The 21,656-nt window shown below is 49.1% G+C and overlaps 1 protein-coding gene across 2 annotated transcripts in view; it reads left to right on the forward strand.

Moving 5' to 3' along the window:
* LOC144504661 (BTB/POZ domain-containing protein 3) overlaps window positions 1–21,656 on the forward strand; it is a 61,880-nt gene that overhangs the window by 17,612 nt on the left and 22,612 nt on the right. Inside the window, exon 2 of one of the 2 annotated variants that reach the window (XM_078230356.1) lies at window positions 19,749–19,983. In XM_078230356.1, coding sequence (XP_078086482.1) covers window positions 19,832–19,983 — 152 coding nt within the window. In that variant the 5' untranslated portion in view covers window positions 19,749–19,831. Of the gene's footprint in view, window positions 1–19,690; window positions 19,984–21,656 lie in introns of those variants that run through there. The other variant, XM_078230355.1, reaches the window with a different exon arrangement.

Here is a 21,656-nt window from a genome sequence, read left to right on the forward strand (position 1 = left end):
AAGATATTAATGAATGTTCAACTGAGGCAGGAGCAGCCGAGACGGTCTTGGAGGGGACGGTGCAGATGTGAGGTTAGAATCTCACCTCGGCATCAAGTATGACACTGAGGTTGTGTATAGTTTGGTTCAACCCCAAACATTTACCAGGGTATTAAAAAAAAAAGGCTGGAAAATCTCAGCGGGTCTGGCAGCATCTGTGAGGAGAGAAAAGAGCTGACGTTTCGAATCCGGATGACCCTTTCCAAAGGGTCATCTGGACTCAAAACGTCAGCTCTTTTCTCTCCTTACAGATGCTGCCAGACCTGCTGAGATTCTCCAGCAATTTCTCTTTTGGTTTCAGATTCCATCATTCGCAGTCATTTGCTTTTATCCATTTACCAGGGAGTGGGATAGAATCAGAGGTTAGGGACAGAAGACAGGTTAAGTTGTAAGTTTAAAGTTTATTTATTAGTGTCACAAGTAGGCCGACATTAACACTGCAATGAAGCCACTGTGAAAATCCCCTAGTTGCCACACTCCGGCGCCTGTTCGGATACACTGAGGGAGAATTTAGCATGGCCAATGCACCCTAACCAGTACATCTTTCGGACTGTGGGAGGAAACCGGAGCACCCGGAGGAAACCCACACAGACACGGGGGAGAATGTGCAGACTCCACACAGACAGTGACCCAAGTTGGGAATCGAACCCGGTTCCCAGGTGCTCTGGTTAGCAGCAGTGCCAACCACTGTGTCACCATGCCGACAATGGCTTTGATTTTTCTAATACTTAGTTGGAAGAAATTTATGAGCACCCAACACAGTATTGGGTTCATTCTTCTTAGAGTGAAGGGAAAGAGTGTAGGGAACCCTGGATGGGATATTGAGGCCCTGGTCAAGAAGAAGAAGGAGGCACATGACATGCGTAGGCAGCTGGGATCAAGTGAATCCCTTGAAGAGTATAGGGAGTGTAGGAGTAGAGTTAAGAGAGAAATCAGGAGGGCAAAAAGCGGACACGAAATTGTTTTGGCAGATGAGGCAAAGGAGAATCCAAAGAGCTTCTACAAATACATAACAAGAGAGAGAGTAGGGCCTCTTAAGGATCAACAAGGTCATCTATGTACGGATCCACAAGAGATGGGTGAGATCCTAAATGAATATTTCTCATCAGTATTTACTGTTGAGTAAAGCATGGATGTGAGGGAACTTGGGGAAATAAATAGTGATGTCTTGAGGAGTGTACATATTACAGAGAAGGAGATGCAGGAAGTCTTAAAGCGCATCAAGGTAGATATATCCCCGGGACCTGATGAAGTGTATCGCAGGACATTGTGGGAGGCTAGGGAGGAAATTGTGGTTCCCCTAGCAAAGATATTTGAATTATCGTTAGTCACAGGTGAGGTGCCTTGAAGATTGGAGGGTGGCAAATGTTGTGCTTTTGTTTAAAAAGGGCTGCAGGGAAAAGCCTGGAAACTACAGACCAGTGAGCCTCACATCTGTGGTGGGTAAATTGTTGGAAGGTATTTTGAGAGACAGGATTGACAGGCATTAAGAGATGCAAGTACTGATTAGGGACAGTCAGCATGGCTTTGTGAGTGGAAAATCATGTCTCACAAATTTGATTGCATTTTTTGAAGGGGTAACCAAGAAGGTAGATGAGGGCAGTGCAGTTGATGTTGTCTACATGGACTTTAGCAAGGCCTTTGACAAGGTACCACATGGTAGGTTATTGCATAAGGTTAAATCTCACGGGATACAGGGTGAGGTATCTAAATGGTTACAAAATTGGCTTCTTGACAGAAGTCAGAGGGTGGTTGTAGAGAATTGTTTTTCAAACTGGAGACCTGTGACCAGCGGTGTGCCTCAGGGATCAGTGCTGGGTCCACTGTTATTTGTCATTTATATTAATGATTTGGATGAGAATATAGGAGGCATGGTCAGTTTGCAGATGACACCAAGATTGGTGAGACTTATCTCGGATTGCAACAGGATCTTGATCAATTGGGCCAGTGGGCTGATGAATGGCAGATGAAGTTTAATTTAGATAAATGCGAGGTGATGCATTTTGCTAGATTGAACCAGGGCAGGACTTACTCAGTTAATGGTAGGGCGTTGGGGAGAGTTAGAGAACAAAGAGATCTAGGGGTACAGGTTCATTGCTCCTTGAAAGTGGAGTCACAAGTGGACAGAGTAGTGAAGAAGGCATTCAGCATGCTTGGTTTCATTGGTCAGAACAATTGAATATAGGAGTTGGGATGTCTTGTAGTTGTACAAGACATTGGTAAGGCAATACTTGGAATACTGTGTACAGTTCTGGTCACCCTATTATAGAAAGGATATTATTAAACTAGAAAGAGTGCAGAAAAGATTTACTAGGATGTTACCGGGACTTAGTGGATTGAGTTATAAGGAGAGGCTGGATAGACTGGGACTTTTTTCTCTAGAGCGTAGAAGTCTGAGGGGTGATCTTACAGAGGTCTATAAAATAATGAGGGGCACAGATCAGCCAGATAGTCAATATCTTTTACCAAAGGTAGGGGAGTCTAAAACTAGAAGGCATAGCTTTAAGGTGAGAGGGGAGAGATACAAAAGGGTCCAGAGGGGCAATTTTTTCACACAGATGGTGGTGAGTGTCTGGAACGAGCTGCCAGAAGTGGTAGTAGAGGCGGGTACAATTTTGTCTTTTAAAAAGCATTTAGACAGTTGCATGGGTACGATGGGTATAGAGGGATATGGGCCAAATGTGGGCAATTGGGACTAGCTTTGGTGTTTTAAAAAAAAGGGCGGCATGGACAAGTTGGGCCGAAGGGCCTGTTTCCATGTTGTAAACCTCTATGACTCTATGTCAGGCAAGCAGTCTGATCATTATGAGACAGTGGAGGTTTGAAGGGATCTAGGATGTCTTGTTGAAGTTGTACAAGACATTGGTAAGGCCATACTTGGAATACTGTGTACAGTTCTGGTCCCCCTATTATAGAAAGGGTATTATTAAACTAGGAAGAGTTCAGAAAAGATTTACTAGGATGCTACTGGGACTTGATGGATTGAGTTATAAGGAGAGGCTGGATAGACTGGGACTTTTTTCCTCTGGGATGTAGAAGGTTCATTTATTTACTTTATTTATTAGTGGCACAAGTAAGTTTACATTAACACTGCAATGAAGTTACTGTGATAAACTCCTAGTCGCCACACTCCAATGCCTGTTTGGGTACACTGAGGGAGAATTTAGCATGGCCAATGCACCCTAACCGGTACGTCTTTTGGACTGTGGGAGGAAACCGGAGCATTCGGAGGAAACCCACATTGGGAGAACGTGCAGACTCCGCCCAGACAGTGACCCAAGCCGGGAATCGAACCCGGGTCCCTGGCTGTGAGGCAGCTGTGCTAACCACTGTGCCACCCGTGGTGGTGAGGTGGAGCTGGGTGTAATGAGTACCCTTGTGGAATTTTCTGGCACCGCCTTGTCAGATGATAGAGCTGGAGGGGGGCAGCCTGTCGATGTTCCAAGCACTCCTGCTACGCTGCCACAGGCAGTGTATTTAAAACGTGTGTAAAATATCTGTTAAAATCTGGGAAGGCAGTTTGATATTTCCGAGAATTGCACTTGGGTTTACACATGCTAAAAGCGGTGCTAATTACAAAGCCAGTCTACTTGCTGCACTGTGACAGCATTACTCTTTCAGGAAATTGTTTAGCCTCAGGCTTTTTGCAATACGTGGGAAAGAAAACCAGATGGCTGAGGCCAAAATACCGAGGTACAAACATGTCCTGTTGGATTTGTGCTTTTCCAATGCATCTGTGCATCAGGCCCGGGACACTCGCGCCATGTGTAGTTCCCCGCCATCCACTCTGTAACATGCCAGCAAAATCTACTAATGTCTCGGAAAATAGATATGCCTCAGGCAAAACAACGTTTGGGTTCAGTTCATCGACTGCTCGCTTCCAAAGCAGACACCGCAGTGACTGGTGGCACTTAATACTGCCAATATAATAACAATAAGTGTGCATTTATGTAGCGCCTGGAATCCGTTTCGAGCCCTGGCGAATGGAGGTCTGGTTTGAAATCATTCGGAGCAAAGAATCTGAGCGGGGTGGGGGTACATTTCCAGAGGGTTGATGGGCAAAGGTGCCCAACACATCCAATGCCCTGGTCTCCACTCACTTGAATTCCACCCAGAGGGCAAGGGGCAGGGGTACCGTGACAGGTGGTGGGTGGGGGGGGGGATGCTGCTGAATTGCCCCCCCCCCCACCTTGCTCCCCCCACTTTGCCCCCCCCCATCTCTCCTCCCCCACCCCTCCGCCTTGCCTCCCTGCATCTCGCTCCCCCCCCCCTCGCCTCCCCATCTCGCCTCCCCCCCCCCCACCTCGCTTCCCCCCACTCGCCTCCCTCCGCCCCCACCTCACTTCCCCCCACTTGCCTCCCTGCACCTTCCCCGCCCCCCCATCCTTTCTCGAAGCAAAAATGCTCATCTGGAATGAAGGGACGGCTAATTTATTGTTTAAAACAACTTGCGAGATAGGTCCAGTCTCCAACTTGTTCCAGCTCTGACGAACGTTGACCAGAAATGTTAACTCTGCTTCTCCCTCCACAGATGCTGCCCGCTCGCCTGAGTATTTCCAACACTTTCTGCTTTGATTCCAGGTTATAACCACTGCTCCCTTTCTTTTAAGAGACCGCAGATGTTGGGAATGTTTTTGCTGCTGCCACTCACACCTCGTCCAGGTCCATCTTTGTTTCTTTATTTGTCCATTTTTTGCCTTCTTCTATCGTTCCTGCTTTCCGCCCTATCGCAGACCTTGCCTTTTGCTCCTTCCTTCCTGCCCCGTCCCCTCCCCTTCTCCTGTCTCTCTGCACTGGTTACTGATGTGGAGATGCCGGCGTTGGACTGGGGTAAGCACAGTAAGAAGTCTCACAACACCAGGTTAAAGTCCAACAGGTTTATTTGGTAGCAAATACCATAAGCTTTCGGAGCGCTGCTCCTTCGTCGAAGGAGCAGTGCTCCGAAAGCTTATGGTATTTGCTACCAAATAAACCTGTTGGACTTTAACCTGGTGTTGTGAGACTTTTTACTCTGGTTACTGATCCCAGACTTTTTCCAGTTTGCTTGCAAGATCATTGGGCGGTGGCACAGTGGTTAGCACTGCTGCCTCACAGCGGCAGGGACCCGGGTTCAATTCCAGCCTCGGGTCACTGTCTGTGCGGAATCTGCACATTCTCCCCGTGTCTGCGTGGGTTTCCTCCGGGTGCTCCGGTTTCCTCCCACAGTCCAAAGATGTGCGGGTTAGGTGGATTGGCCATGCTAAACTGCCCCCTAGTGTCAGGGGGATTAGCAGGGTAAATGAGGGTTTCAGGGATAGGGCCTGGGTAGGATTGTTGTCGGTACAGACTCGATGGGCCGAATGGTCCCCTTCTGTACTGCAGGATTCTCTGATATTTGATCACAGTGGGCAACCCGATTGCAGCCAGCGGCCCCATTCCTTAATGACAGGGTTAGGGTCTGAGATGCCATAGCCCCAGCCATGAGTAATCCAGTGGGGAGGTGCCCCCACCACCATTGCCCCCCCTTCCCCGTCCTGATGGCGGTACCAGCGTTGCACCTCTTTGGTTTATCATTTCTGCGCACGGATCGGATCAGTGGGGCGGGGGGGCGCTAAACCTCAAGGCGGTGTGAGTCACTCCAAGCCTGACCCCGCTGTTCACACTCCAATGGGGAAGCCACTAACTGGGTGGTCAATTAGGAGACTGCCTCCTGGAGGGTGTGCTGGCGGGAGCACTGACGGACACGGGTGGGCTCCAGGAGCCCCAGGTCCACTGAGAAATACAGCCCACTAACTCCGGTTTCTCCCTCCTCAGTTTAAGTTTTAACTTCATTCATTATTGTCACAAGTAGGCTTACGTTAACACTGCAATGAAGTTACTGTGAAAATCCCCCAGTCGCCACACTCCGGTGCCTGTTCGGGTACACTGAGGGAGAATTTAGCACGGTCAGTGCACCCTAACCAGCACATCGTTCGGACTGTGGGAGGAAACCGGAGCACCCTGAGAAAACCCACGCAGACACGGGGAGAACATGCAGGCTCCGCACGGACAGTGACCTAAGCTGGGAATTGAACCCGGGTCCCTGATGCTGTGAGGCAGCAGTGCTTACCACTGTGCCACCCAGTTGCTGCTGAATATTTCCAGCGTTTTGTGTGTAATTTCAGATTTGCAGCATATTTAGCGTCTGCTTAATTATTTGAATCTATCTTGTCTGCAAAACGTAACGAGAGAAATCATGTAAAAAGGAAACCCTTTTTTTGGACTCATTGCCTCTTTGTGACAAAGCTGTGAAAGACGTAAGCTATTTCTCCTGTGTTCTCAGGTTTGTGCAGGGCTGCGAAGATAAAAAACCTTGTCTTTAATTAGACAATTATTTTAGACTGCTTGCCCAGTTGATAGCTTGCGGTTAACTGGGCGACAGCCAACTCCTGTGATTACTTTTTCATTCACAGTTGAATCCAGCCTTTCCAGCGAGGATTGTAATGGGCTTTTATAATGAAAATATGAAGAAGCGTTAGCAGTTGCATTGTGTGTTCACACAGGGTCTCGGTGCACAGCTCTGGGATGTTCCAGCTGCAGAGTAAACATGTTTTTGGTTTCTAAATTTTCCACCATCCGGGCCATGATGTACATCTGAACTAAACTCGAGGGACACCGGTCCACCTGCGAAGCCTGGAGGTGGTGACGTTTTAGCAAGATTACATCCGCAGCTAGACCATACATCCCATAGAACATAGCAGAAACAGGCCATTCGGCCCTCGGCTCTGTGCTGGGCAATCATACTCCACATGACTCTCCTTCCCCATTCCTTCTACCTCACCTCAGCCTCACAGCATACCTTTCTGCTCCCTTTTCTCACCTATTATGGGAGAGGCGATGGCCCAGTGGTATTCTCACTAGACTATCAATCCAAAAACTCAGCTAATGTTCTGGGGACAAGGGTTCGAATCCCGTCACAGCAGATGATGGAATTTGAATTCAATTAAAAAAAATCTGGAATTAACTATCTACTGATGACCATGAAACCATTGTCGATTGTCAGAAAAACCCATCTGGGTCACTAGTACCCTTTAGGGAAGGAAATCTGCCATCCTTACTTGGTCTGGCCTACATGTGACTCCAGAGTCACAACAATGTGGTTGACTCTCAACTGCCCTCCAAGGGCAACTAGGGAAGGATTGAAGTGCTTTGCCTCTACAACCGCCTCCTGTGGGAGTGGGATCTGGGTGCTACCAGATCTCACTTGGGGTAAAGGAACTTCTTCTAATTTCCCAAATGATTTTCAATGGGCATTGGTCGAGGGGGCAGTGGTGGAAGGGGGTAATTGGTCGAGGGGAGCTTTGGTCAAGGGGAGCATTGGTCGGCGGGGCATTGGTCGAGGGAGCATTGGACAAGGCAGCATTGGTTGGGGGAGCATTGGCTGGGGGAGCATTGGTTGAGGGGACATTGGTCAAGGGGGGATAGATCGAGGGAGCATTGGTCGGGGGAGCATTGGTCGAGGGGGCATTGATCAAGGGGGGATTGGTCGAGGGGACACTGGATGGACGACATTAAGCAGGCATCAGGCAAGGGGACAATGGGTCCGCGAACATCGGTGAATGGAAACTCTTCCCACTGGAACTCACTGCCAGGGGAGGTAGTGGAAGCAGACACGATAGTGACTTTTAAGGGGCGTCTGGACAAATAATGAATAGGATGGGAATAGAAGGATATGGTCCCCGGAAGGGTAGGGGGTTTTAGTTCAGATGGGCAGCATGGTCGGTGCAGGCTTGGAGGGCCGAAGAGCCTGTTCCTGTGCTGTAATTTTCTTTATTCTTTGTTCTTTGAAATCCGACACCAGGAGATGATGGAGAAACTTGCCAGGAAGTGTGAAATAATACAGAGAAGCCGGAGACTCCAGTCAGGATGTCAGCCATCTGGCTTTGAAATTCAGAAATGTTTTAAATTTATTTTTAGCCGGGACTGTATTTTACAAAATAACGAAGGATAGATCCCTATGAAGACCTGCATGCATTTAGTATTCTTTACCACCACTGGATGTCTCCAAACACTTTACAGCCAATGAAGTATTTTTTGAAGTGGGAATTGCAGCAGACAATTTGTGCAGAACAAGCTCCCACAAGCAGCAAGGTGAAAATGGCCCAGAGTTATCTGGCAGAATGCCTCATCACCAGGACTTACAAACAAGAGCGAGTTTGGCTGGTGGTGGGAAAGGCTCTCCCCGTTAGATCCTTCATTCACACTCGAAGTCTCGGCACCACCGCACGCTGCCCTCGAAGCGGCGGGGGGCGATGAGACATTCGCACACCTTGTGGAATGTGCCTTTGCAAAGAAGGTCTGGAGAGAGAGGAGGTGGTTTTTGGTTGAGGTTCATCCTGAGCAGCTCTGTGACGTGGGACTCTTTGCTCTCCAGCCTGTTCCCAGGGATGCACTCCTAGACAAATATCAACTGCTGCTGGAGGGTCCTCAACTCAGTGAAGGGACGCTCTTTGGTCTGCCCAAATCCTGTCGATCTTCCAGTGCAAAGAATTGTCTTCCACCGAGTGTTGCCAACTGGCATGGATTGTTAAATATCCTATGAGACAAATGTTTTCATCCAAGAATGTTTCTCGATAAGCCAGCAGCCCACATACTTTTCAATCACAACCTTAGGAGATCTTGACCAACAATGTCATTCATAAACCATCTTCAGACAAAAAAAAAGTATTTGAAGTGAATCAGATTTTCCTTTCACTCAAAAGAATCTGGTCAAATGTGTCAATCCGCATCTCATAGAATCCCGACAGTGCAGAAGGAGGCCATTCGGCCCATCGAGTCTGCACCGACCACAATCCCACCCAGACCCTATTCCCGTAACCTCATGCATTTATCCTAGCTGGTCCCCCTGACACTAAGTGTCAATTTAGCATGGCCAATCCACCTAACCCGCACATCTTTGGAGTGTTTGGAGGAAACCGGAGCACCCGGAGGAAACCCACGCAGACACAGGGAGAGAATGTCCAAACCCCACACAGACGGTGACCTGAGGCCGGAATCGAACCTGGGTTCCTGGCGCTGTGAGACAGCAGTGCTGACCACTGTGCCACCGTGCCACTCGTATCAGTTATTGTTTATTCCCGACTTTCGTGGATTCCCAACATGAAACACCCTGGGCTGCCTTATTTGTTTTAAATTCCCGAGCTTGTCAACACACCCTCTGTCAGATCTTCCCAAGAGATCGCCACATCTGTCTCACCCCAGCACGCTTACACAACGGGTGGAAGCGTTAGGGTGCCTGCAGAATGCTGCACTCTCCAAGCATCCCTCAACGTTCTTACCTTAGCTGTCGGGGAATGAATGCGGCCAATCTTAAACAAAAGCACAAGGCAGTCAATTGGAGCGGCTTTTTAATCCTATTCCAGCAATCATTTCCATTAGATTTGTCACTAAACTGTTGCAAGGAGATTAAAATTGTTCTCCTCATTTCCCCAGGGAGCCTAGATAGAGGGCGAGGGAGTGGGGGAGGGAGCTGAGGTCCTTTGATATTTGGATATTTTCCGACAACACAGTTCTGTTTACAGTGTGAGATTGCCGCACCGTCATTGGGTGTGGGAGAGGAAGATTGCGTTGGCCGCATTGGGTGATTTGTAATTATTTAATTGACTGCACTTGAATAGTCACTCTCGTGTTTGGTCTGATGATCAGAAGGTGACAACACGTCTTATCCTTTCAGCAATATTCATTGCACCTCCAAACTGCTACCAGTCGGGCTGAAGAAATCATAATTTCGTGCTTTAAACATCTCTTTTTGAGTCTTACAGATAACGCTGAGTGAAAAGTTGTGTTGAGAAAATATGATATAATAGGGTGTATTCCCAGCTGAGTTGAGCAGACCGGGTTGGGGGATTGAGGATTACATAGAATCATAGAAACCCTACAGCACAGAAGGAGGCCATTCAGCCCATCAAGTCTGCACTGACAACAATCCCACCCCAGGCCCTATCCCCACAACTCCACACATTTACCCCGCTAATCCCTCTAACCTGCACATCCCGGGACACTAAGGAGCAATTTAGCATGGCCAGTAAACCTAACCTGCACATCTTTGGACTGTGGGAGGAAACCGGAGCACCCGGAGGAAACCCACGCAGACACGGGGAGAATGTGCAAACTCCACACAGCCAGTGATCCAAGCTGGGAATTGAACCTGGGTCCCTGGCGCTGTGAGGCAGCAGTGCTGACCACTGGGACTGAGAAGAAAGGGCAGGCAGGGGAGGCGATGGCCTAGTGGCATTTTCACTAGATTATTAATCCAGAAGTTCAGCTAATGTTCTGGGGGACCCGTGTTCGAATCCCGCCACGGCAGATAGTGGAATTTGAATTCAATTAAAAAAACTCTGGAATTAAGAATCTACTGATGACTATGAAACCATTGTCGATTGTCAGAAAAACCCATCTGGTTCACTAATGTCCTTTAGGGAAGGAAATCTGCCGTCCTTACCCAGTCTGGTCTACATGTGACTCCAGAGTCACAGCAATGTGGTTGACTCTCAACTGCCCTCCAAGAGCAGCTAGGGATGGGCAATAAATGTTAGCCCAGCCAGCAACACCCATGTCCCATGAATGAATAAAAAAAACAATATCAGATCAGCCATGATCTTGCTTAATGGCGGAGTAGTCTCGATGGGTCGAATGGCCTTCACCCCGTTCCTATTTCTTATGATCGTATAGAAACCCCTGAGATTCCTTCTTACAACCCTTAGCGTACATTAAATGCAGCTTACTGCCCCCGCAGGGCGATTGAAAGTTGCTGAAAACACTTCTTGAGATGAGAGAGGAATAGGGTGAAAACCGGAGAATGGGAGAAGTTTGATTAAAACGAGCCAGCAATGAATCGCCTCCATTAGGTTTCCCCCCTTGCCCCCATCACAGTGAGTCTTAAAATCTGACTTTCTAAAACATTTTTTTCTGTGGCATGTGGAGGCCAACATTTCTTGCCCCTCCCTAATCGCCCCTTGAGAAATGATGTGGAGATGCCGGCGTTGGACTGGGGTAAACACAGTAAGAAGTCTCACAACACCAGGTTAAAGTCCAACAGGTTTATTTGGTAGCACAAGCTTTCGGAGCGCTGCTCCTTCATCAGGTGAGTACACTTGAGAAAGTTGGTGGTGCGCTGCCTTGAAACGCTGCAGCCCATGTGCTGTAGGTACACCCACAGTGCTGTCAGGGAGGAAATATTATGTATATTTAATGCCCTCAATCGTTGAGCAATATTTCTTCTTTGCACACACAAATAGTGGCCAAATTACAGCTCCAGGGACCCGGGTTCGATTCCGGCCTTGGGTCACTGTCTGTGCAGAGTTTGCACATTCTCCCCGTGTCGGCGTGGGTTTCCTCCGGGTGCTCCGGTTTCCTCCCACATTCCGAAGATGTGCAGGTTCGGTGGATTGGCCATGCTAAATTGCCCCTTAGTGTTCCGGGATGCGTAGATTAGAGGGATTAGCAGGATAAATATGTAGGGTTACGGGGATAGGGCCTGGGTGGTATTGTTGTTGGTTCAGACTGGATGGACTGAATGGCCTCCTTCTGTACTGTAGGGATTCTATGAATCCATGACTATCATTGAGATTGAGTTGATGTAAAGTGGCTATGTTTCAGCACAGGGTTCTGTAGCCTGGGGTATCAGCGTAACTCAGTGGGAGTATAATCCTGGAATGGAATTGTAGAATGGTAACAGCACAAGAGGAGGCCACTCTGGCTCTCTGCTGAGTAATTTTGTTCCTCTCGCTCCCTGCTCTGCTCCGAGCAAAAGCGAAACTAAGGCCGGATCACATGACACATTTCCCTTCTCATGATGGCATTATGATATCCATGTTACAACATCCCCCTTTCTTTTTAAGTATACATTCCCCCCTTCCAAAGTACAACAATTTTTGATTCATGCTTGTGTTTAGTTACCATTACATAAGTGCGTAGAACTGAGGAATCTGATTGTCAAAAGTGTAAAGGGAATGTACTGGTATGCCCAGATCTTGTAGTGGTAACCTCGCCTGGAGGTTTCTTGAATTGCTTGCAATAATCAAACGGATTGTCATTCTTGTTAGTTCTGGTGAAAAGTCATATGGACTCGAAATGTTAACTCTGTTCCTCTCTCCACAGATGCTACCAGACCCGCTGAGTTTATCCAGCACTATTTGTTCTTATTTCAGGTTTCCAGCATCTGCAGTATTTTGCTTTATAATTAATTCTCGGATGTTGTTCCTGGCTGCATTCAGGATCATATCCCAGATGCAATAGGACTGTGTATAGTAGTTGAGGAGTTGTGATTAGTCCTAGATCAAGCCTCACTGTTGCGCCTTTCTGTGGCATGATTCCATAGGACCTTGGTTCTGAACAAATCCTTGCCACCTCGACTGGTTGCCACTAAGGGCAGCACGGTGACACAGCGGTTAGCGCTGCTGCCTCACAGTGCCTGGCACCCGGGTTCAATTCCCGGCTTGGGTCATTGTCTGTGTGGAGTTTGCACATTCTCCCCGTGTCTGCGTGGGTTTCCTCCGGGTGCTCCGGTTTCCTCCCACAGTCTGAAAGACGTGCTGGTTAGGTGCATTGGCCGTGTTAAATTCTCCCTCAGTGTACCCGAACAGGCGCCGGAGTGTGACAACTGGGAGATTTTTACAACATATCTTCTGTGGGATCCTCGGTGTAACTTGTTGTCTCCACTCTAAACTTGGCAATTCTGTACCTGCATTTTTATCATGCAGTTTGATCATCTTCTCTTGCAGTTTTAAAAGTTGTTTTCTAGTTTCTGAGAGTGCCGAATGGATAAGAGCAGGTCTGCCAGAAATGAGTCTGCTGGTGTTGGAATAGTTGCACTTAAAGGCTTCGCTATCTGATGTAACATTGCAATGTGTAGACCTTGTTTGGGTTGCCTACGCTTGAGAATTAGGGATTTCACCCTGTGAATTATTCTTTCAACAAGGCCATTAGGTCTAGAGTAATGAGGAGAAGAAGTAGTGTGATCGATATTCCACTTCTTGCACATATCCTGAAATGACTTACCAATAGATTGTTATCTCTAATGATCTCTCTGGGTCTACCTAATAAACTGAAAATAACACTTAGAGTGTGCGTGACAATTGTGCTTGACATATTGTGTCAAATAATGGGGTACTTGGTAGAGTAGTCAGCGGTGACAATGGGGTTAGTGCCATGGACGTGAAGGAGGACAGATATGATTTTGGACCAAGGATGGGTTGGAACTTCATGTGGAATCAATAGTGCTTTGAGCTGACTTATCATATGGTCTTGATATGCCTCATATTTCTTGATGGCCACTTCAATGTCATTATTCATATCTGGCCAATAGATCTTCTCAAGTCTTCTCATCCTGATCTGTGCCCATGTGTGAGTGTTGAAGATTATCAGATCAGAAAGGTAATTCCCCGCGGGATGCCAATGCCACAATGGTTTCACATGTCTGTGAATGTGCTGAATTGAAGCTATATGTTTTGGGGTTGTCTTTTTGGAATGCTTCCGTAGGGGTGTATTTGAAATCACAGTACACCCCTTAGTCTCTGCATCTGCTGATGAAGCGGCCTATGGAATCAGTAGGCTGTTGGTGAAATGACATGAAATCTAGTTTATTGATAGATTTCACCATGGATCACAGATGTTATTGGTTGATTTCCCTGTTTACCACAGATGTTACTGGGAAATGTCATTGCTTATCACAATTTTATTGGATTTCTCTCGAGATAGATTAGAATCCTTCAGTTCTTTGAGTTTAAGATGGTCCTTGTTCACCACTTTGACAATGTCTGTTCCTCTCCTATCATCAAGCTGTCGTTACTCGATGAACACCAATGTTCCTAGACTTTCTCTGGAGTCATTGATCCCATTATTTGTTTTCGAACCTGTGTTTACACCCCAGTGACTTTGTCCTTTGCCAGCCTTCTTCAGCTGCTCAATAACTTACCCACACCTCTCACTTAATCATCTGATAAAGGAAGCTTGTTCTTTTTTTCCTTTTCTGCTGCCTGTTCTACTCTGTCTTTGCAGAAGGAGGCCTTTCAGCCCATCTTGTCTGTGCTGGCCCTCTGTAGGTGCAATGTGGCTAGTGCCATTGCACTCCTTCATCCTGTAGCGTTGCACATTGGTCCTTTTCAAATAATAGTTCAATTCTCTCTCAAATGCTTTGATTGAATCTGCCTGACTGCAGGCAGCGCATTCCAGACCCTAAATACTTGGCGCATTAAAAGGTTTCTCCTCATGTCTCCATTACCAATTACCTCCAATCAGTGACCTCTTGTGTTGTTTCTGTAATTGGGAGCAGAAAAGCTGCTATGACAGAACTATCAACCAACAGAAACCTATAAGATGGAGCAACCTCAAACCCCTTTCCACATCCCCTTCCCTTCCAAAAGAAACCTCTTTCAGTGGTAGGTTATACTGGTTGCTAGGGATTGGTATAGCTCAGTTGGCTGGATGGCTGATTCGTGATGTGGAGCAATGCGAACAGCGCAGGTTCAATTCCCGTGCCAGCTGAGATTATTCGTGAGGGGGCCCCCGCTTTCATGGCACGTTGGAACAATGGTAGGGGCAGCACAGTGGTTAGCACTGCTGCCTCACAGCACCAGGGACCCGGGTTCGATTCCCGTTTGGGTCACTGTCTGTGCAGAGTCTGCATATTCTCCCCATGTCTGTCTGGGTTTCCTCCAGGTTCTCGGTTTTTTCCCACAGGTCTGTAAGACCAGAAGATATAGGAGCAGAATTAGGCCATTCGGCCCATTGAGTCTGCTCCGCCATTCAATCATGGCTGATATGATTCCCATCCCCATTCTCCTGCCTTTTCCCCGTAGCCCCTGATCCCCTTATTAATCAAGAACCTATCTATCTCTGTCTTAAAGACACTCAATGACCTGGCCTTCACAGCCTTCTACGGCAATGAGTTCCACAGATTCACCACCCTCTGGCTGAAGAAATTCCTCCTCATCTCAGTTTTAAAGGAGTGTCCCTTCACTCTGAGGTTGTGCCCTCGAGTTCTAGTCTCTCCCACCAGTGGAAACATCCTCTCCACATCCACTCTATCTAGGCTTCTTAGTATTCTGTAAGTTTCAATTAGATCCCCCCTCATCCTTCTAAACTCCATCGAGTATAGACCCAGAGTCCTCAACTGCTCCTCGTATGACAAACCCTTCATTCCTGGGATCATTCTTGTGAGCCTCCTCTGGACCCCCTCCAAGGCCGGCACATCCTTCCTTAGGCATGGGGCTCAAAACTGCTCACAATATTGGTTAGGTGCAACGGCCGTGCTAAATTCTCCCTCAGTGTACCCAAACAGGCTCCGGAGTGTAGCGACTGGGGGATTTTCACAGTAACTTCATTGCATCTATTGGTGTCCCAAGTCGGCTTACGTGAACACTGTTCGGGTACAATGAGGGAGAATTTAGCACGCCCAATACCCCTAACCAACACATCTTTGGACTGTGGGAGGAAACCGGAGCACCCGGAGGAAACCCACGCAGACACGGGGAGAGCGTGCAAACTCCGCACAGACAGTGACCCAAGCCGGGAATCGAACCCGGGTTCCTGGCGCTGTGAGGCAGGTTAGCACAACCACTGTGCCACCGTGCTGCCCCTCAGGTCATCTGGGACTATGGCGATTATACCTTTGTATACTTGTATCAGTGTTTGTAATTCTAACCCTTTTAGCATGATATTCCAATTGCAGCAACTGTTCTGCAAAGAACAGGCGTCAAATCCCTCTTCCTGCACTAACTGCTGTCACAGGTTGCTATTGTGCTGTGGTAAGGTCATTACTTCAGGCGGCAGTAGACACAATACAGTGTTGTGGCAAGTGTGAATCTGATTAACTAATAATATCCCCATGTATTTTGGTTCCTTTTCAGGCCACCGACATCTGTTGTGCGCCTTATTCTCTCAGTTGCGGCAAATGCTGCTGTGTGAAATAAAACATATTTGGGGGGGGAAATAAAAAATAGACTTGCGTGTGGAAACCGATTGCAGAGTCCCGTAACGAAGGCGGAAGCGAGTCGGGAAAAGAAAGGCAAGTTGGGGGAAATTAGGCAGTCAATTTGTGTGACACTCGAAGCCTCTGGAGCAGCGGGTTAGAGCTGAAGGCTTAAATGTACAGTAAACATAAATCACTGAGTTCCTTCCCACTGCAGTAAATAGAGGATAAAAGCGGGATTCTAATGGATAGCGACATTTTCTGCTGTGTTTGCTTGTTTGGTTTTAATAACGCTGGTTATAAGAATTCTATTCTGGGACTTTTAATGCTGGGACCACTGCACCATTATTAAACAGACTTTATAGTTTCTTCTTGCTTCTGTTGTAAAAGACAATGGATTGCCTCCTGGAAGACGCTCCTACCAGGGAGAGTTATAGGGCGGTGAACAGCTGGGCACATCTGTTTCGCTCCAGAAGGCAAGAATCAATTCTGAAGCTCATGAATCATAGATGCAAGAACTTGAGCACTGCCACCGATATTCTGCTCTTGTAATGGGCAGGAATTCTCCCTTTAATATTTGAAAGGTGCAAGCAGCCGTACAAAGCGCCAGTTACATGCTCCCCTGGCTCTCAACACACCTGGCGAGCTACACTTGTGTGTTGTCCACTGTGAGCAGGAGTTAGCACAAAGAACATTACAGTACAGGAACAGGCCCTTCGGCCCTCCAAGCCTGCACCGACCATGCTGCCCCGACTGAACTGAAACCCCCTACCCTTCCGGGGACCATATCCCTCTATTCCCATCCTATTCATGTACTTGTCAAGATGCCCCTTAAAATTCACTATTGTATCTGCTCTCCCGGCAGCCAGTTCCAGGCACACACCACCCTCTGTGTAAAAAAAAACTTGCCTTGTACATCTCCTTTAAACCTTGCTCCGCGCACCTTAAACCTGTGCCCCCCTAGTAATTGACTCTTCCACCCTGGGAAAAAGCTTCTGACTAAAAGAACAAAGAAAATTAAAGTATTGACGGAGCGCCTGTTCATCCCCCTAGTAAATTACTCAACTCGCAAGCAAGCAGACCAGGAATTCTGTTTATTGCAACACTTTCCAAAAAAGCAATAAAGGAAATGAAAGGTGTTGCTATAGCTACTTGCTTGGGCTATAGTAATGGCTGTGTTTTTTTGGGTTATATTAAAGTTTATTATTATTTATTAGTGTCACAAGTAGGCTTACATTAACACTGCAATGAAGTTACTGTGAAAATCCCCCAGTCGCCACACTCTGGCACCTGTTCGGGGACACTGAGGGAGAATTTACCACGGCCAATGCACCTACCCAGCACGTCTTTCGGACTGTGGGAGGAAACCGGAGGAAACCCACGCCGACACGGGGAGAATGTGCAGACTCCACACAGACAGTGACCCAAGTCGGGAATCGAACCTGGGTCTCTGGCGCTGTGAGGCAGCAGTGCTAACCATTACTCAGACTCCCCTCCCCCAACTTTTTGTCAGGTCCGTCGATGACTGTTTCACTTCTTGCTCTCGGCCACAACTGTCAGAATTCATCAGTCTTGCTTCCAATTTCAGCCCTTCTCTGCCCTTCGCATGATCCATCACCGACACTGCCTCCTCCCTTCCTCAACTCTACTGTGTCTATTTCTGGAGAGAGTCTGTACTAATATTCCCTCTAACCCCAACAACTCCCACTGCTACCTCAAATACACTTCCTTATACTGGAAGGACCTCATCCCATTCTCCCAGTTTCTCCATCCCGTTCTCCCAGTTTTTCCATTCTGTTCTCTCAGTTTCTCCATCCCATTCTCCCAGTTTCTCCATCCCATTCTCCCAGTTTCTCCATCCCATTCTCCCAGTTTCTCCATCCCATTCTTCCTGTTTCTCCATCCCATTCCCCATCTCCCAATACACACACACAACTCAGCAGGTAGTAAAAGGCTCTGATTATTAATGAGCGCATCCCCTTAACTGTACATTCCCCATCAAACCTGCTGCAATCCCAATTCCTCTGAGGTTCTGTGTCAGGGATTGAAGGACAAGGGGTTGGGGGGGGCGGGGGGGTAGAGGGGTGCGGGGAGGAGAGGGAGGAAAATCACCTATCTACCTTTTAATCTCCATGACCACTAAGGATTGAGGAATATCGGGTGAACTTTTATTTTTGATTTGAGTTGATTTATTATTGTCACATGTATTAACATACATTGAAAGTATTGTTTCTTGCGCACTATACAGACAAAGCATACCATTCATAGAGAAGGAAAGGAGAGAGTGCAGAATGTAGTGTTACAGTCATAGCTAGGGTGTAGAGAAAGGTCAACTCAACGCGAGGTAGGTCCATTCAAAAGTCTGATGGCAGCAGGGAAGAAACTGTTCTTGAGTCGGTTGGTTCGCAACCTCAGAGTTTTGTTTCTTTATCCCGAAGGAAGGAAGTGGAAGAGAGAATGTCCGGGTTGCGTGGGGTCCTTAATTATGCCGGCTGCTTTGCCAAGGGGAAGTGTAGACAGAGTCAGTGGATGGGAGGCTGGTTTGCTTGATGGATTGATTTGATTTATTATAGTCACATGTATTGGGATACAGTGAAAAATATTGTTTCTTGCACGCTAAACAGACAAAGCATCCCGTTCATAGGGTACATAGGGGAGAAGGAAAGGAGAGAGTGCAGAATGTAGTGTTACAGTCATAGCTAGGTTGTAGAGAAAGATCAACTTAATGCCAGGTAGGTCCATTCAAAAGTCTGACAGCAGCAGGGAAGAAGCTGTTCTTGAGTCGGTTGGTAGGCGACCTCAGACTTTTGTATCTTTATCCCGAAGGAAGAAGGTGGAAGAGAGTGTGTCCGGGGTGCGTGGGGTCCTTGATTTTCACAGTCACTTCATTGCAGTGTTAATGTAAGTCTACTTGTGGCACGAATAAATAAATCAATTTAATTACTGAGGCTGCTTTGTTTGTTGCTGTCTTCACTCATTTGTACCCCCCTCCCGTGTAAAAGATTCCCCGGGGAAGGGGGGAAGCTGCCCTGCCAGGAGGAGGAGGATCAGATTGAAGGGTTTGTGGAGATAGGGCAGTGTTGGTGATTCACAGCTCGCTGCGAGGGAGGTACCTTTAAGCGCTGGAGCTTTGCACTGACTCTGAGCATTTACAGTAGGTGTCAGTATAGTTTTCTTTCTCCCTCTGCCCAGTCGCAGCCTGGGCTCCCAGTGGTTGATTGGGTGTTCGAGAGGATAAGCCCGGTGCCTGTTTATTTATTATTTTGAATAGAGAGAGGGGGAGAGAGAGAGAGAGCAACTTGCAGCATCTAGGCTGCCACTCTAGGGGAAGAAGGAGCGACCACAGACACACAGCGGCAGAAAACTCAGCCAAGTGCATGCAACACAGCGAATGTGCTTACTGCTAACCGGATCTGCGACAGGAATCAGTTCCCAGTGATTCCCAACTCTCTGGACTGGGGGTGGAGGGGAATGTTGCAGTTACAGCAAAGAACGCGGCTGCTGTCTTTGAGTTACACCTGAACAGGGGAGAGTGCTGGGGAAGGGAGGGAGGGCTGGCTGGATGGATGGGGAGGAGGTTTTCAATCTTCAGGGGAAGAATTCTAACCCCCCATCCTCCTCCCCAATAACAGGATTAACCCTGTGAGTGCTGCCCCACTTCTCTCTCTCTGTCTCTCCCTCCCCAGACCCCAGCACCTTTAGGCTGCCAGAGCAGATGCACCCATGGTTGATGCCAAGGGCAGGAATATGAAGTGTCTGACTTTCTTCCTCATGCTTCCAGCGGCGGTGAAGAAATCCAAGAAGGCGTCTAAAGGCAGCCGGCTGCCGGTCTGCTGCGAGATTCTCACCTTGAAGAGGAGGAGGATGGCCGCGGAGATGTACAGCAGCAACAGCGGCAGCAGCAGCAAGAAGACTGCCCCTGCCCTGCCCAGCACCAGCTACCAACAAAACCTCAACAACAACAACACCATCCACTCCAGTAACTGGCAGGGTCTGTACCCCACCATCAGAGAGAGGTAAAGCCCAGAGACTGAGCCATTCAACCCCCTCACCCCCAGAGCAATACCCCCCTCACCACATAATAACTCCCTCACCCCATGGCAATACCCCTCACCCCAACCCCCTCCTCACCCCATAATAGCTCCCTCACCCCATAATAACTCCCTCACCCCAAGGCAATACCCCTCACCCCAACCCCCTCCTCACCCCATAGCAATGTCCCTCACCTCCACCCCCCCCCCCTCACCCCATAGTGAACTCCTCAACCCCAGGGCAATCCCCATCACCCCCATGGCAATCCCCCTCCCCCCATAGTAACCCCCTTCTCACCCCCATGGCAATCCCCCTCACCCCCCAGAGCAATCCCCCTTTCCCCATAGTAACCTCCTCCTCACCCCATAGCAATACTCATCACCCCATAGCAAACCCCCTCCCTCCCCATTGCAAACCCCCTCCCTCCCCATTGCAAACCCCCTCCCTCCCCATTGCAAACCCCCTCCCTCCCCATTGCAAACCCCCTCCCTCCCCATTGCAAACCCCCTCCCTCCCCATTGCAAACCCCCTCCCTCCCCATTGCAAACCCCCTCCCTCCCCATTGCAAACCCCCTCCCTCCCCATTGCAAACCCCCTCCCTCCCCATTGCAAACCCCCTCCGTCCCCATTGCAACCCCCCTCCGTCCCCATTGCAAACCCCCTCCCTCCCCATTGCAAACCCCCTCCCTCCCCATTGCAAACCCCCTCCCTCCCCATTGCAAACCCCCTCCCTCCCCATTGCAAACCCCCTCCCTCCCCATTGCAAACTCCCTCCCTCCCCATTGCAAACCCCCTCCCTCCCCATTGCAAACCCCCCCTCCCCCATTGCAAACCCCCCTCCCCCCATTGCAAACCCCCCTCCCCCAATTGCAAACCCCTTCCCTCCCCATTGCAAACCCCTTCCCTCCCCATTGCAAACCCCCTCCCCATTGCAAACCCCCTCCCTCCCCATTGCAAACCCCCTCCCTCCCCATTGCAAACCCCCTCCCTCCCCATTGCAAACCCCCTCCCTCCCCATTGCAAACCCCCTCCCTCCCCATTGCAAACCCCCTCCCTCCCCATTGCAAACCCCCTCCCTCCCCATTGCAAACCCCCCCTCCCCCCATTGCAAACCCCCCTCCCCCCATTGCAAACCCCCCCTCCCCCCATTGCAACCCCCCCTCCCCCCATTGCAACCCCCCCTCCCCCCATTGCAACCCCCCCTCCCCCCATTGCAACCCCCCCCTCCCCCATCGCAACCCCCCCCTCCCCCCATCGCAAACCCCCCCTCCCCCCATCGCAACCCCCCCTCCCCCCATCGCAACCCTCCCCTCCCCCCATCGCAACCCCCCCTCCCCCCATCGCAACCCCCCCCTCCCCCCATCGCAACCCCCCCCTCCCCCCATCGCAACCCCCCCCTCCCCCCATCGCAAACCCCCCCCTCCCCCCATCGCAAACCCCCCCCTCCCCCCATCGCAAACCCCCCCCTCCCCCCATCGCAAACCCCCCCCTCCCCCCATCGCAAACCCCCCCTCCCCCCATCGCAAACCCCCCCTCCCCCCATCGCAAACCCCCTCCCTCACCCAACCTTGTCTCAAGCCTTAACTCATCCAACGAGTGTCTACTTTATTTCTAAACCCCCCACCGGTCTGGACCCTCCGATGTGAACTCATTCCAC

The sequence above is a fragment of the Mustelus asterias genome, chromosome 15, assembly GCF_964213995.1.
Source record: "Mustelus asterias chromosome 15, sMusAst1.hap1.1, whole genome shotgun sequence".
Classification (NCBI taxonomy): domain Eukaryota; kingdom Metazoa; phylum Chordata; class Chondrichthyes; order Carcharhiniformes; family Triakidae; genus Mustelus; species Mustelus asterias.